The sequence below is a fragment of the Pagrus pagrus genome (genome assembly GCF_965226575.1).
Source record: "Pagrus pagrus genome assembly, chromosome: 12".
Taxonomy (NCBI): Eukaryota; Metazoa; Chordata; class Actinopteri; order Spariformes; family Sparidae; genus Pagrus; species Pagrus pagrus.
The window spans coordinates 19,715,887-19,729,862 of record NC_140196.1 but is presented as its reverse complement, the minus strand read 5'-3'; the positions used below and the strand labels follow the sequence as shown (position 1 = coordinate 19,729,862).

Below are 13,976 nucleotides of genomic sequence, written 5' to 3'. Positions count from 1 at the left end.
GAACTGAGTAATGTGAAGTGTCCTTCCTTAATTTGTGGTCACATGACTACTTTTGTTTATGGTTACCTAGACAGGAGGGGTGGCTCATTTTACCCACTGGCTTGACTTACCCCGTTCTCCCCTACATTTGCTACTTTGCACTGGGTGTAAGGTAAAGCCTGTGGTGTTCATCTTTACAATGTAAAAAAAGTGACTCAATCAGACCAATCATGTGGAACACAGTATAAGATAATTAATAAACTGCTTGTAATATGATGATGATGATGATTATGATGATGATATGATGATGTTGATATTCTGCAGTATGGTAGAAGTGCCAAAAACAACCCCAACACTATGACTGCTTCAAATTTCTTCTACACTAGTTTTATTTTATTTTTGTTTGAATTTGTAATGAATGAACTCATTCTCATCATTTACATTTTAACACAGCCGACCAGTCCCGATGGAGCCAGCAAATAGTCAGGACAAGAATCTGATAAAAGTCGACAACAATCAAAATGACGCTCCGGCAAAGTGTAGTAAGAGAGGCCAGTGGGCCAACAAGAGGGAGTTCATTTTGGCAATAATTGGAGGAATTATTGGTCTGGGCAATGTTTGGAGATTTCCCTATCTGTGCTTCAAAAATGGAGGAGGTGAGTCAGTGACCGAAAGTCTTCCTGTTTTGTACTTCAAACCTTAGAAGAGAACAGACTGGAAGAATTGTATTTAATCATTAACATTTAGTGTTTTGTACTTTGCTAAATTCTTTCCTGTAGGAGTTTTCTTGATCCCCTATGTTTTGATCCTGTTCACCTGTGGGATCCCCCTCTTCTTTCTGGAGGTATCAGTGGGACAGTTAACTGGTCAGGCTGGAATCACATGTTGGGGGAGAATATGTCCTTTATTTCAAGGTATTGATAATTTAGCTACACATTCAACACAGTGCAAGAAGTATTCCTAATCTGTCTTTCATTACTTGTATGTACTTGTTGATGAAACTGATCCTATTTTCATCAACAGGTTTTGGCTACAACATGTTGATATCACTTTATATGTTGATGTATTATATTGTCATCCTGGCCTGGGCCTTCCTCTACCTCTTCTCCTCCTTCCACACTGTACTGCCCTGGACCAGCTGTAACAACACCTGGAACACAGGTACACATCTGCATTACATTGGTGCCATAACATCATATACAGTAGGTATAGAAGTACTGTGGATGGCAACACATGACTGTTTTTTCCCCTTAACTTTTTTTACAAGTCAAAGTCAACATGGTGGCAAATTATAAAATATTCTAGCTGCTCTAACTTGTTTCTTTTTTTATTCTTCCTCTGTAAGAGAACTGCATTGATAACCGTCAGAATGATTCATTTTATGACCAAATAAATGAAAATGCAACATCTTCAGCAAGAGAGTTCTGGCAGTAAGTACTCATATAACCATTTTTTTTTTTTTTATAGTTGTAAAAATATATATGTTGACATAATTTTCTTCCTGCATACAGGAGAAGAGTCCTGGGATTGTCTGGAGGGATTGAGGAGATGGGAAGTATCCGCTGGGACCTGGCTGGATGTCTTGTGCTCAGCTGGATCATTTGTTACTTCTGTGTCTGGAAAGGTGTGAAGTCATCAGGAAAGGTGCACATATACATTTATTCTGCTCATGAAACTTCAGATTGCATAAGATGTTGTTTTGACATACAAAATCATGAACCTAAACCTTGATGTCAAAATTGAACACTACTGAAGGCAATACATATTGGTGCTTCTCTCTCAGGTCGTCTACTTCACAGCCACCTTTCCTTACATGATGTTGATCGTATTGCTGATCCGTGGTCTGACACTGCCAGGAGCTGCAGATGGAATACGATTTTACCTTTCTCCTGATTTGACGCGTCTGACTGATCCTCAGGTGAGATGTATGTGTGAGTTATGTGTGGATGTATAAGTGATCCTGTACAGAAGTCTACTTGGCTGATTCTGCATACTTACAGATTTTGATGTTAGGATAAAACAGGCAATATTGTGCATGGTCTTAAAAATCAAGAAAAAAATAATTTGAAATGATCCTACAAACAAATGTTACCTGTGTAGCCAAAGCCTGATACTAAACAGCTGCGCTGTCAAACCAACATAACACAAAAGACAAAAACACAATGAAATAACATCCATTCTTGGTATCTGGTGTCATGTTCATTACAATGAACACAAGAGCTGTAGTTTCTTTTGACTCAGTCTCACATCCACTGTCCTGCTGACCAAATGGATGAGAGACACTGGTATTACTTGAATATGTGTAAAATGTTCTAAATTAACCCACAGCAAATGCTGATGCTGCAAAAGCATAGATGTATTGCAGGACTAGATAATGGACGGAAAGATTGCACCTATTTGGTCCAATGAGAATTTCTTATCTGGCTCATACGTCAAAATATTTTCAAGGTTCCGAGTTTACTTCCTTGTTATGCCACCCAGTGAATATGCACAGTAGTGTTTCTCCCACTGGCCCTTAGACATTACATTGTGACTACATTGCCAGGGGCCTACAATTAGCAGACAATGCACAATACATGTCCCGCAATACCAGGTGTGGCCACTGCGCCAAAATCCACTCCCAGCCAAGGAAGGTCTCTGTATGTGGTATGTGACACATTCTTTCTTTTTATGAGAAAAGTTTTAAGACCTGACAAGCTCTCATTCAGAGCTGCTGAATCACGTAAACATCAGTTGGTCACATATACTGACAAGAACAGTATAAAGATAAAATACCTAAATAAATATTTGAAGGCATATAATAGTTGAAACTCATTTAACTGTTTTTAGGTGTGGATGGATGCTGGGAGCCAGATATTATTCTCCTTGATTGTCTGCCAAGGTTGTTTGCCATCTTTGGGAAGCTACAACAAATATAACAACAACTGCTACAAGTAAGAAAAAGAACGAGTTTCTATGCACTTTGCTGCGATTCTGTTGCTTGTTTACGTGATGCAGGATATAATACACAATAATCTTTTCTTATTCCAGAGACACGTTTGCCTTGTGCATACTAAACAGTGTAACCAGCATTGTTGCTGGCTTTGCAGTCTTCTCTGTCCTCGGCTTCATGTCGTATGAGTTGGGTGTTGACATCTCAATGGTGGCTGAATCAGGTATGGGATGGTCTGTTGGCAAACATTGTGTTGTTTCATTGTGCTCATCAACCAAAATGTTTTTGTAAACACCTATAAAAATACACAAACTGACTTACTCACAAACCTTGCCAGAACCAAGATTTTGCTTCTGGTCCCCAGATGGTATATAGGTCCTCACAGAGCTCATCAAAGTGTGAAAAACAAGGCCATCCTCTCACCCTACTCTAAAACTGTTAACTGTTAACCCAACCAACCAAAATGGTGGATGGAATTTGACATGTAATCTATACTTACAGATAGAATAGGAAATGTGCAAGGCAAAACTATCCATATTATTCATATATATAAATATATACATGTATATATATATATACAGTATCTACATGTATATATATATATATATTTCTAAATGTTGGTCATAGCAGCTTTAATAACAGTTAATGGTTGATATACTGTATAAGAGCACTTAAGTCAAACCTATCTTGCCATCTATGTTGGACCCTTTGCAGGTCCAGGTCTGGCATTCATTGCCTACCCTCGGGCAGTGGCCATGATGCCTTTACCTCAACTCTGGGCTAGCTTCTTCTTCATTATGATAGTCTTCCTTGGACTGGACAGTGAGGTAAAGCGTCATTATTCATTTGCATTTAAAGTTAACATCAGATTTATTCTTAAGCTGGAGGAAGGAACTTTTATTTTTTGTTGATTCTGGTGGTCTCTGTGGACAACAGATGACGATGCTGAAAATTGAACTTCTTTAAAGCTTAGTTTATGGTTCTGCGTCGCGGCGACAGCGTAGCTACGTCGTCGACCCTACGCCGTCATTGAGCATTCGAAGTTCTGCGTCGAGGGAACGCGTTGGTCTACAATTCACCGCCAAGCCGCGAGGGGTGGTGGGGGGGGATTGGTTTCGGGGGGTTCTTGCTCTCTTGCACTGCAGTTGCGGTCAGAGCGGATATGCTGTGTAGCATTCTGGTCACAGTGTGGGGCTACAAGCTACATGCTGCACAACACCAATACTCCTCCTGCCCTGCTGGGATCTCACAAAGCATGGAGTTCACAAGCAATAGGAGACAAGCATGCAAGCAGCAGAAGTAACTGGCGGTGTTGTTATACTGTTGACCGGAAAAGCAACTGCCGGAATGACGGTCTGAGCGGACCAATCCCAGTCCTTGCCGTTCGTGTCTCGACGCGTCGATGTGACGCGTAGTCAGGATTTTTTGGAGGCGCACATCAGGCTACGGCGCAGGGTCCGCGTAGGGGTCTGCGTCGACGACGTAGCTACGCCGTCGCCGCGACGCAGAAGCATAAATCAGGCTTAAGTGTTGTACAGTTCTGCCAGACTACAGAGCAGCTTCTTCTTTCCTCAGGATGTGAGACTCCTCAAGTCATCCACAACACTCTGCCTTGAAAAATAGTTTAATGACTTATCTGATAAGTCTGAATCTGACCCAGCAACAGGCATCAAGAATAACTATAAAAAATGTACAGAAATAGCCAATCTTCTTGCTGATGGTCTTGTGTGCTTATGTGGGTCATTTAGAGGCATCTTAAATTAAGACTGTTTCTTAACCAGTTAAAAGTTCCTTGTAGTATGTTTATTATCGTTCCCTTAAAGTAAAAGCCTCATAATAAGTAGAAATGTAGAGGATGTAAAATATGTGAACAGGAGCCATTTTACCTTTTACCCACAGTTTGTGGTTCTGGAAGCCTTGGTGACGTCCATATCAGACCTGTATCCATCCTTCTTTCTCACTGGTCATCGACGTAAACTTCTTCTGCTCTTCATCTGTGTTGTGTCCTTTTGTATTGGCCTGATTATGGTGACTGAGGTAAGAGCATTGCTGTAAAAAGTATCCAAAAGCCATACATACATACAGTAAGAGTACAGATATGTTTAAATATTTATTTGGTAAAAGTGAAAGTCACCCATCCAAATAGTACTTGAGTGAAAGTCTTTAAGTATCAGTTATTAAAAGTACTTAAGTATCAAAAGAAATTTCCTGGCAATAAATGTATTCAAGTATGTAAGTAAGTAAATGTAGCATAAACTATATATAAATGTACATGTATGTACATATTTTGTTCTTTGGTTTGACAGATTCCCCACCAGGACAAGCATCCGATCTGAGATTCAGAACTTTTCTGATTTTAGGAATCAGTGTTATTTTAATCGGAATTCAGATAAAATAAATTCATTATAATATATATATTAAAATATGCTATTTTGTCTCTGATGCAGCATGCAATCTGCATAGTAACTAGTAACTAAAGTTATTAAATAAAATATTTGCCTCCAAAATATGGTGGAGTGTAAGTATGAAGTAACAGGAAATGGAAATACTTGAGAAAAGAACAGAAGTAAATCAAAATTGTACTTATGTACAATACTTGAGTAAATGTACTTAGTTACATTCCGCCACTGAGTATGAGTTTATGTGCTTCACTTGTGAACTTACAACTGCTTATAATACTGTACCTGTCTTTCTCCGTGTCAAATCAGGTCGATCTCAGGTTTCACCTCTGAACAAAACATATGTTTTCTGTCTCCTTTCTCTTCCTGCCTCTTTCTTCTCTGTTATGTGCTCTAGGGAGGACTTTATGTATTTCTGCTGTTTGACTACTACGCCTGCAGTGGAATGCCAATTATGCTTTTTGGCATTTTGCAGTCCATTTGTGTGGGATGGATATTTGGTGAGCAACAAAATCATTTTACTCAAGGGCAATCATAAGTGGAAGTAGCACATGTGCTTTCAAGAATGTGGATTTAAAAGTACACAATATTCTAGTAACACCAGTGCTTGGTCACATTCTTTAAAGGTTGATAAAGCTAATATTGTGTTTTGTCTTCAAGGTGCTGATGATTATTACAAGAAGATAAAGGAAATGATTGGCTACTACCCCTCGCCTTATATGAAATATTGCTGGAAGTTCTTCACACCATTGGCCTGTGCTGTAAGTAAATCTATGTGAAGCTCAGGAGACGAAGTCAAGACTGGAGAGGAAGACTAAAGTAATCTGTGTTGACTAAAGTGTATACTGTTCATTGATGTTTCCTGTATGTATCTTCTTCTTTAACAGGGAACACTGCTTTTCTCTCTGATCAAGTTCACCCCTCTGAAATACAACAACACCTACCAGTACCCCTGGTGGGGCTGCGCCATTGGAATATTTTTTGTTCTCTCTTCAGTTCTCCCGACTCCTCTGATGCTTCTCTATAGTATGGCGGTAACCCCGGGAACAGTGACACAGGTAATTTTACTTGTGATAGACAGTGTACCACGGTCAAATCAGTGTATCAATTTACAGCAAAAGGCCAATTCCTCTCTGCAATTAAACCCTATTGCAGCTTACAGGGCACCACACTTGCTAACTAGTTTATGTAACTCGAGCAAGACTTTGCAACAATGTGGTCAAAGTTCCCCTGAGAGAAAGTTAATGTCACCATTTTCTAGTTCTTTGAAGTACGTTACAATGCAAGTGATCTTCAGTCTAATTCAGTGGCAACTTGGTCTTTTTACAGAGAGTCAAAACTTTATGCACTCCAGCAGCTGACCTGCGTGATGCATCACCGAAGAAGACTCTTGACTGTGAACAACCTCTATCTAACACAGAGCTCTGTGCTTTAACTTAAACAAAAGTGTCAGTACTGAAGGTGAGTCACTGAAGACGCTTTTCCACTGCAGCACTTTCCATATAGTACACTTTGAACCCTGCGTTACCCATGGTAACTGTACCTTAATGCCAGATCCACTGGTTGTTACCAGCTGGCTTCGAGGTAACCACTTTCACTTTCCCAGCAGTTGGAAAACAACAGGGGAGGCTGGTCTTAATTCTTAATAAGCTGCTGCATTTATTAACTGACACGCTGTGACGTTACTGCCCGACTAAGACAGAAAAGCACTGAAAAAGCATGGAATGAAATCCTACTTCCCCAGTAGCATTCATACTGTACATTTTGCAGATGATGGCATGAGTTACTTGGTAAAGATGTAGTGTACGGAGCGTTTGCAACGTTGGCAACACATCTGCATTTGCTCGACGTCTCACCAACATCTTCCCAATTAGCAAACGCTCCCAACACTACATCTGTCTAACATAATTTCTATTCATCAGGCCAACGTCTGCAAGACCCGTTTGTGCTATTTGGGTTCAGAGTGCAGAGGACGAGGCGACTCTGGCTGTTTGGACTGACCAATCAGTGATCTGCAGTGTTTTAACCCCACCTTTTAGCATCAGATTGATGTGCTAGGTACCTCAACATAGGGATGAGGATAAAAACAGTGACAGTGGAAACACAAAATAAGCGTTCCAAGGTGTAACAAACTAAAGAGGGCTTGGTTTAATTGACCTCAGTGATTGGTGTTGGTCAGAATAATTTGGCTGTTCTGTTTCAGGATATTCATGATCTTCTCGGTACACTCAAGCAATAATAACCAGAATCCTGCACTCTGCAGTGATCCATAAAGGATGATCAGATTGCATTGACATAATTATGCATACCCATGTAAAAACTTGTAGTGTACTCTGACTGACGCTGTAGCATGGAGCTAGTGAAGGGAGGCCAGAATGTATGTAATGTGAAAATCAGTCTGGCATTCTATAAAAGTTCAAGCTTTTAATACTGGAGTTCTGTAGACCAGAGACATTACAGGATGTTACACACACTGTAATCTAAATTAGCTGCATGCGGTTTACAAAGCTTGAAGTAATAATTCATATTAATCATTGTTTGATTTTGGCTCTTGTCCTCACCTCCACTGTCTTTATCTGCCGCATCAGTGCATAACTCTGTAGGTGGCTAAAGAAAAGTTAAATTGTTCAGTCCCCTAGTAAATTAATATCAGAATTTAATATAGTAATAATTGTTATTTGTCTTCGTCCTCACAGAAACTGATTGTTTGCACCCCAGAAGACCCCGTGAGTGCAGTGCTTGCCTGGTTTCAGCAAAGTTACACATGTGAAATTATGTAACTTTGTTCTTGTGTTTATTGTGTATACAGAATAATGGATTATCAGAGCTGGTAAAAGGCCCAATCTTTTTGTATTTCTGTATTTCATAATATAAAATAGATGTATATTTTTTTTATTTTTAAGTTTAAATTTGAGGTTACAGGATTAAACTGTGTAAAAGAAAAAATATTACTTTTGGGCTTCATCAGCATCATCAAACAATAACTTGATTAATCCCAGTGTTAAAAGATGTACCATTCAGTGTGTGAGTTACAGTAATTCGAGTCAGTTGTTCATTTCTTACAAGGATTGTGCCTTTAAATAAAGAGTCTTGAAAATGAAATGATGCAGTTGGATAAGTGTGAGCTGTGTGATAATTTGCTGTTGCCTCATTTGTAATTGTAGTGGCACTTTCTGTGATTAAGGAACTTACAAACAAGAACTGTCTTTCTGAAATTTTATCATCACACTGTACCTGTGCAAGTGTGCACGTGCAAAAAAGGTTTCAGGTTTAAGAGTGAGAGTCTTCTGTTACACGAGATGTTTATACACCCAGTGAGAAAGCAGATGATAACCTGATGACAACATAACTTATTATCCTCTAACAGACAGTCTGCAGCTGCCTCTTTGATTTGTAGAATATCATCTTTGTCTTAAAGGCTTAATGGCTTGACAATCATAATACATATATATCTTCCTGCAGGGACACGGTGCAGTTACTGGCCTGTAGAACAGGAAGGTGCTGTTCAAGAACGTAATAATTGCTTTCAAATAGAAACAACTAGGGGGATCAGGAACAGGTGGAGTGAGGAGGGAAGAGGAACAGGTGAGGAAACAAGTGGAAAAACACTGGAGGAGGAACAGAGACACATGACATAATCACAAGATAAAACAGGAAAAACAAGAAGACATTCAATCAATCAATCAATCAAACTTTATTTCTATAGCACATTTCATACAAATCAATGTAACTCAATGTGCTTTATACATAGCGACAACATGAATACAAGACAAGTGCAGAAAGTCTGTGCAATTATACAAAGAACCAGCGCATGCAGCTTTTACAAATCTTACAATATACAGAACAGACACATGCATGCACACGCACAGACACACACATACACATACACACACACACACACACACACACACACACACACACACACAGAAACTTAGTCATAAACTTTAGAAAAAAGGAAGGTTTTTAACCTGCTTTTAAAAATGCTCAGTGTAGGAGCGTGTCTCAGGTCCTCAGGCAGGGTGTTCCATTTACTTGGGGCATAGATACAGAAGGCAGCCTCCCCTGCTCTAGAGTTAGTACGAGGGATGGTTAAAAGACCGCTGCCGGTGGACCTGAGAGTTCTTGCTGGTTCATATCTGATGAGCATGTCTTTTATATACTGAGGTGCGAGGCCATTTAGAGCTTTATATACAAGTAGCAGAATCTTAAAATCAATTCTAGTTTTGACGGGGAGCCAATGTAGGGATCTAAGAACAGGTGTAATGTGTTCGAACTTTTTTGTTCCAGTGAGAACGCGTGCAGCCGCATTTTGAATTAACTGTAATCGCTGTACAGCTGATTTTGGGAGGCCAGTAAATAGACCATTACAGTAGTCTAGTCTACTTGTTGTGAATGCATGAATTAATTTTTCAGAGTCTGCTTTTGACAGGAAGCCTCTTAATTTTGAAATATTTTTTAAATGATAAAAAGCGGATTTTGTGATGTGATTGATATGGCTCTTAAAGTTTAGATCACTGTCTATGATTACACCCAGATTTCTGGCTTCACTTTTGCTCTCCAGGGACAGAGAACTGAGATGAGCTGCAATTCTCTGTCTCTCTGAGCACCAAAGATGAGTAGTTCTGTTTTATCTTTGTTCAGTTGTAAAAAGTTCTGTGACATCCACAGGTTGATGTCCTCAATACACTGAGTTAGGGAGTGAATGGGATGTAGGTCATCCGGAGATATAGATAAGTACAGTTGTGAATCATCTGCATAATTATGGTAATTTATGTTGTGTTTCTTTATAACATGTGCGAGTGGGAGCATGTAAAGATTAAATAATAATGGTCCAAGAATCGAGCCTTGGGGTACTCCACACATAACACCTACTTTGTCTGAGACAAAGTCTCCAATGGACACGAAGGACTGCCTGTCCTGTAAGTAAGTTCTGAACCAGTTTAGAACTGGGCCAGATAGGCCAACCCATTGTTCTAGTCTCTCTAATAAGATATCATGGTCAACAGTGTCAAAGGCAGCACTGAGATCCAGGAGCACAAGGACAGATAGTTTATTAGAATCTGTGTTTATATGCAGATCATTCACAACTTTGATAAGTGCTGTTTCTGTGCTATGGTGAGGTCGAAAACCAGATTGATAAAAGTCTAGTAGGCTGTTTGATGTTAGATAGTTGTTAAGCTGGAAGTAAACTGCTTTTTCAAGTATTTTGCTGAGGAATGGTAAGTTGGAGATGGGCCTATAGTTAGCAATAACTGTTGCATCAAGATTGCTCTTTTTCAGAAGTGGTGTAATAACAGCTGTTTTAAGTGCTGCAGGAAATATACCTGATTGAAGAGAGCAGTTAATAATGTTTAATACTTCATGTGCTAAGCAGCTAAAAACAGTTTTAAAGAATTTGGTAGGGAGAGGGTCCAAGCAGCAGGTGGAGGACCTGAGCTGCCCAACGATATCGTCTAGTTTTTTTTGGTCTAACAGGACAAAGTGGGACATGGTAGCAGTCATATTCCTGGAGAACTGGAGGGTCTCCAGGAATTCAATTCAATAATGACAGTGGGCGTACTATCAAAATAAAAGAAAACAAGAACAAAACACTGAATCATGACACCGCTCGCACCATGAGTTCAAAGCATGTCTGACGTTGGAATAAATAATTTCTGCTTGGATGTGTGGTTTTGGCTGCTTGGTTACTGGATGCCAGGAATAGTTTACACTAAAATTAAACGTGATTGTACGGTTTGTCCCAAGTCTGTGATCTGTGTATTAGCCCAGGTTACACATGATCCCGCACATGTAGGAAAAAGGAGATTTAATGGTAAAAAGTTTAGTATTAGTTTAATGTAAATAAATCCATTAATACATTTGTGCCTTAAAGGCAGAGGTGGAAAGTAACAACAAGTACAAATACTTTGTTTCTGTACTTCAGTAGATTTTTCAGGTATCTACGCTCTACTTGAGTATTCATTTTTCTGACAACTTTTCACGTTTACTCCTAACATCAAATATATATGTACTTTTGAGTCCTTACATTTTCAAAACAGGCTCATTACTTTAGTTTTAGTGCATTTGAGGGGAATTATCGATTATTTTTATTGTGCCCCATTGCACTTCGCCTTCCAAACATCACATGACACAGGGCATAGAACATGTGGCAGCCATAGCAAGACAAAATGCCATAAATGACGTTGCAAAAGACGGAAGACGGTGAGTGGAATGGGGAGAAAGGGTGTGCTTTACCAACCCAAAATGTTGGTATCTGATGTCTTGTGAATGAGACTCAACAATCAACTGTCTTGTTCTTGGTGTGTTTACAAACAGCTCGGACAAATTCTACTGATTCTACCTTTAAGGTTAATAGTCTGTGAATTATATTAACAAGATGTGAGCTTCAGTTAGATTTACACAGAAATGGCCGGTAGAAATGTTGTTCAGAGGGAAACTTTTTACTTTTATACTTTGAGTACTTTACAAAGCCTGTACTTTATTACTTTTACTTGAGAACTTGAATCAGTACTTCCACTTTTACCAGAGTCCTTTTTTTAAGTATCTGTACTAGTTTAGTAAAGAATATGTGTATTTTGGCCATCTCTGCTTAAAGGTCCAGTTTGTGAGATATCTGACTGTTGTCTCATTCCCAACTCATCAAATACACTTTGGGTTGCTGGCCGGCCCAACCTACAGTACCACCCTAAAGAGTCAGTATTTAATGATCAACAATCAACTATCTTACGAATAGTTTATCTTTCCATAACCTTAACAAGATGCTAAAGATACATTCAATAGAACATATAATAGATATACTTCATTTTAAACTCTCCAGCTTTCACCTGTCTAAGCTGTGCTTTGAGTTAGAGCATGACATTTTTCGGGAATTCCCGCGGGTCACGTGATTCCCGTGGGATTCCCGCGGGATGGGAGTCAAAGTTTTATTAATCCCGTGATTGGGACGGGATGGGAATAAAAATCAACGGGAGCGGGCAGGAGCGGGAACGCCATTAATAGACGGTGATTTTCCGCCGTGTTAAACAACCAAAAGGACAGACACGTCCATTTTTGTAGTCATCTTTCAGTGAGCCAAAACTATTTTGACTTGCGTTAGAACTACACATCCATCAGTGCTTTGACTTCCGGCCGGGCCGGCCACTAAAAAACGGAGTGGGATGGGAGTGGGAGTAATTTTGAGTGGGAGCGGGAGTCATTCTACAGGAGTGGGACGGGATGGGATTTTTTCTTTACTCCGGCCCGGGATTGGGATGGGATGGGATTTTTTCTCTTGGGACGGGAGTGAAAATCCACTCCCGTGTCATGCTCTACTTTTAGTGTATGATGGCATTAGCATGCTAACCTGCCACATTGATGTGTGAGGCTGCATGCTTACAGTTAGAACACCAAATTGCTTGAGTGTTTTGGGACCCATGAATGTCTCGCAATCAATCAAATAACAATAAATAATAATAACCAAACAACGATGAGAGTTCATTTCGGGAGAATAATCAACAGTCTTGCAGTGTGGAGCACAGAGAACAATCTACTGCTCACCGTCAGCAAAACCAAGGAGCTGATTGAGGCAAAGACACACACCCCTGTCTACTGTACATCAGTGGAGCTCAGGTGTAGCAGGTTATAGGTTCCTTGGAATTACCATCACTGAGAACCTATGTAGGTCATCACACATCACCACCCTAGTTTAAAAAGCACAGAAAAGGCTCTACTTCCTCGGGAAACTTAGGAAGGCTAAATTCTGGAGCAAGATTCTGGTCAAGTTTTACAGATTTATGTAAACATCACAAACTGGCATGGTTCGTTCCCAGGACAGGAAGGCCTGACATTGGGTCATTAAAACCACCCAAAACATCACTGGTACCCATCTTCAAGTTTCTGTGGCAAACGCCTCGCTATTGACAGTCACAAGTAGGCAAGTGCTCTGGTTTTAAACAGGCGGCAGAAAATGTTTTCCTGGTTTTAACATCTGTCCCAGTTGAGATTGTAATTGAATAGCCCTGGCATAGATGGAAGATATTTTATGTAGAACTTCATTTACATATTTGAGTGTGATACCACAGCCAGTTAAGTATTCCTGTCCGTATTGTCTCCATCTGTGATGATCACAAACTTCCCTCCTCCATTTCTGAAGCACAGAAAGATACATTTTCAAACATTGCTCAGACGGTGATTTTTCCAGCAACTGCTAAAAATGAATTCTTGTTTGTTTGCACCCGTTTGTGCTTCCCTGTCAGGGCCCAGACATTGCATGGCCCTGGATCTTAGTCAGCAGCTCAGCTGACACCTCTGCCTTCGTCGTCAGCATCTAGGCTGTCACCTTTAGCTCCTTTAGCCCCTCCCCCTCATCTATACTTTTTTTCATGTCACGCTTGCTTTGTTTCCTGTCTTCATTGATAAACATCTTCACATGCTGCCTTTGTGTTTCCCATGGCTAGTCTGCCCCACATCGATGAGTTTCCCCTATCAATCATCAGATTCCCTGGCTAGTGTATTTAGTCAGTGTGTTCTCCTTTCTCCGTGCCACTTCGTCTAAGTACCTTGAGTGTCTAGTGTTCTGGCCTTTTCATAGTGTATTTTCCCAGATTTGTGTAGTTTCCCTGAACTTTGCCTGGTTTCATTGGACTCTGATTTACTGCCTGCTCCTGACAGATTTGTCTGCTTTATTG

The 13,976-nt window shown here is 40.0% G+C and overlaps 1 protein-coding gene across 1 annotated transcript; it reads left to right on the top strand.

The window, feature by feature from the left end:
* Positions 1–550: 550 nt before the first annotated feature.
* LOC311266070 (sodium- and chloride-dependent GABA transporter 2-like) lies at positions 551–8,338 on the top strand (the record flags this gene model as incomplete). The annotated part of the gene is made up of 15 exons (XM_084368254.1): positions 551–635; positions 759–893; positions 1,003–1,140; positions 1,325–1,409; positions 1,491–1,623; positions 1,763–1,897; positions 2,809–2,912; positions 3,010–3,134; positions 3,626–3,738; positions 4,811–4,948; positions 5,708–5,810; positions 5,971–6,071; positions 6,198–6,368; positions 6,640–6,771; positions 8,007–8,338. Coding segments are annotated over 14 exons (1,677 nt in total), but the record flags the coding sequence as incomplete, so codon positions are not given.
* Between the last annotated feature and the right edge of the window lie 5,638 nt (positions 8,339–13,976).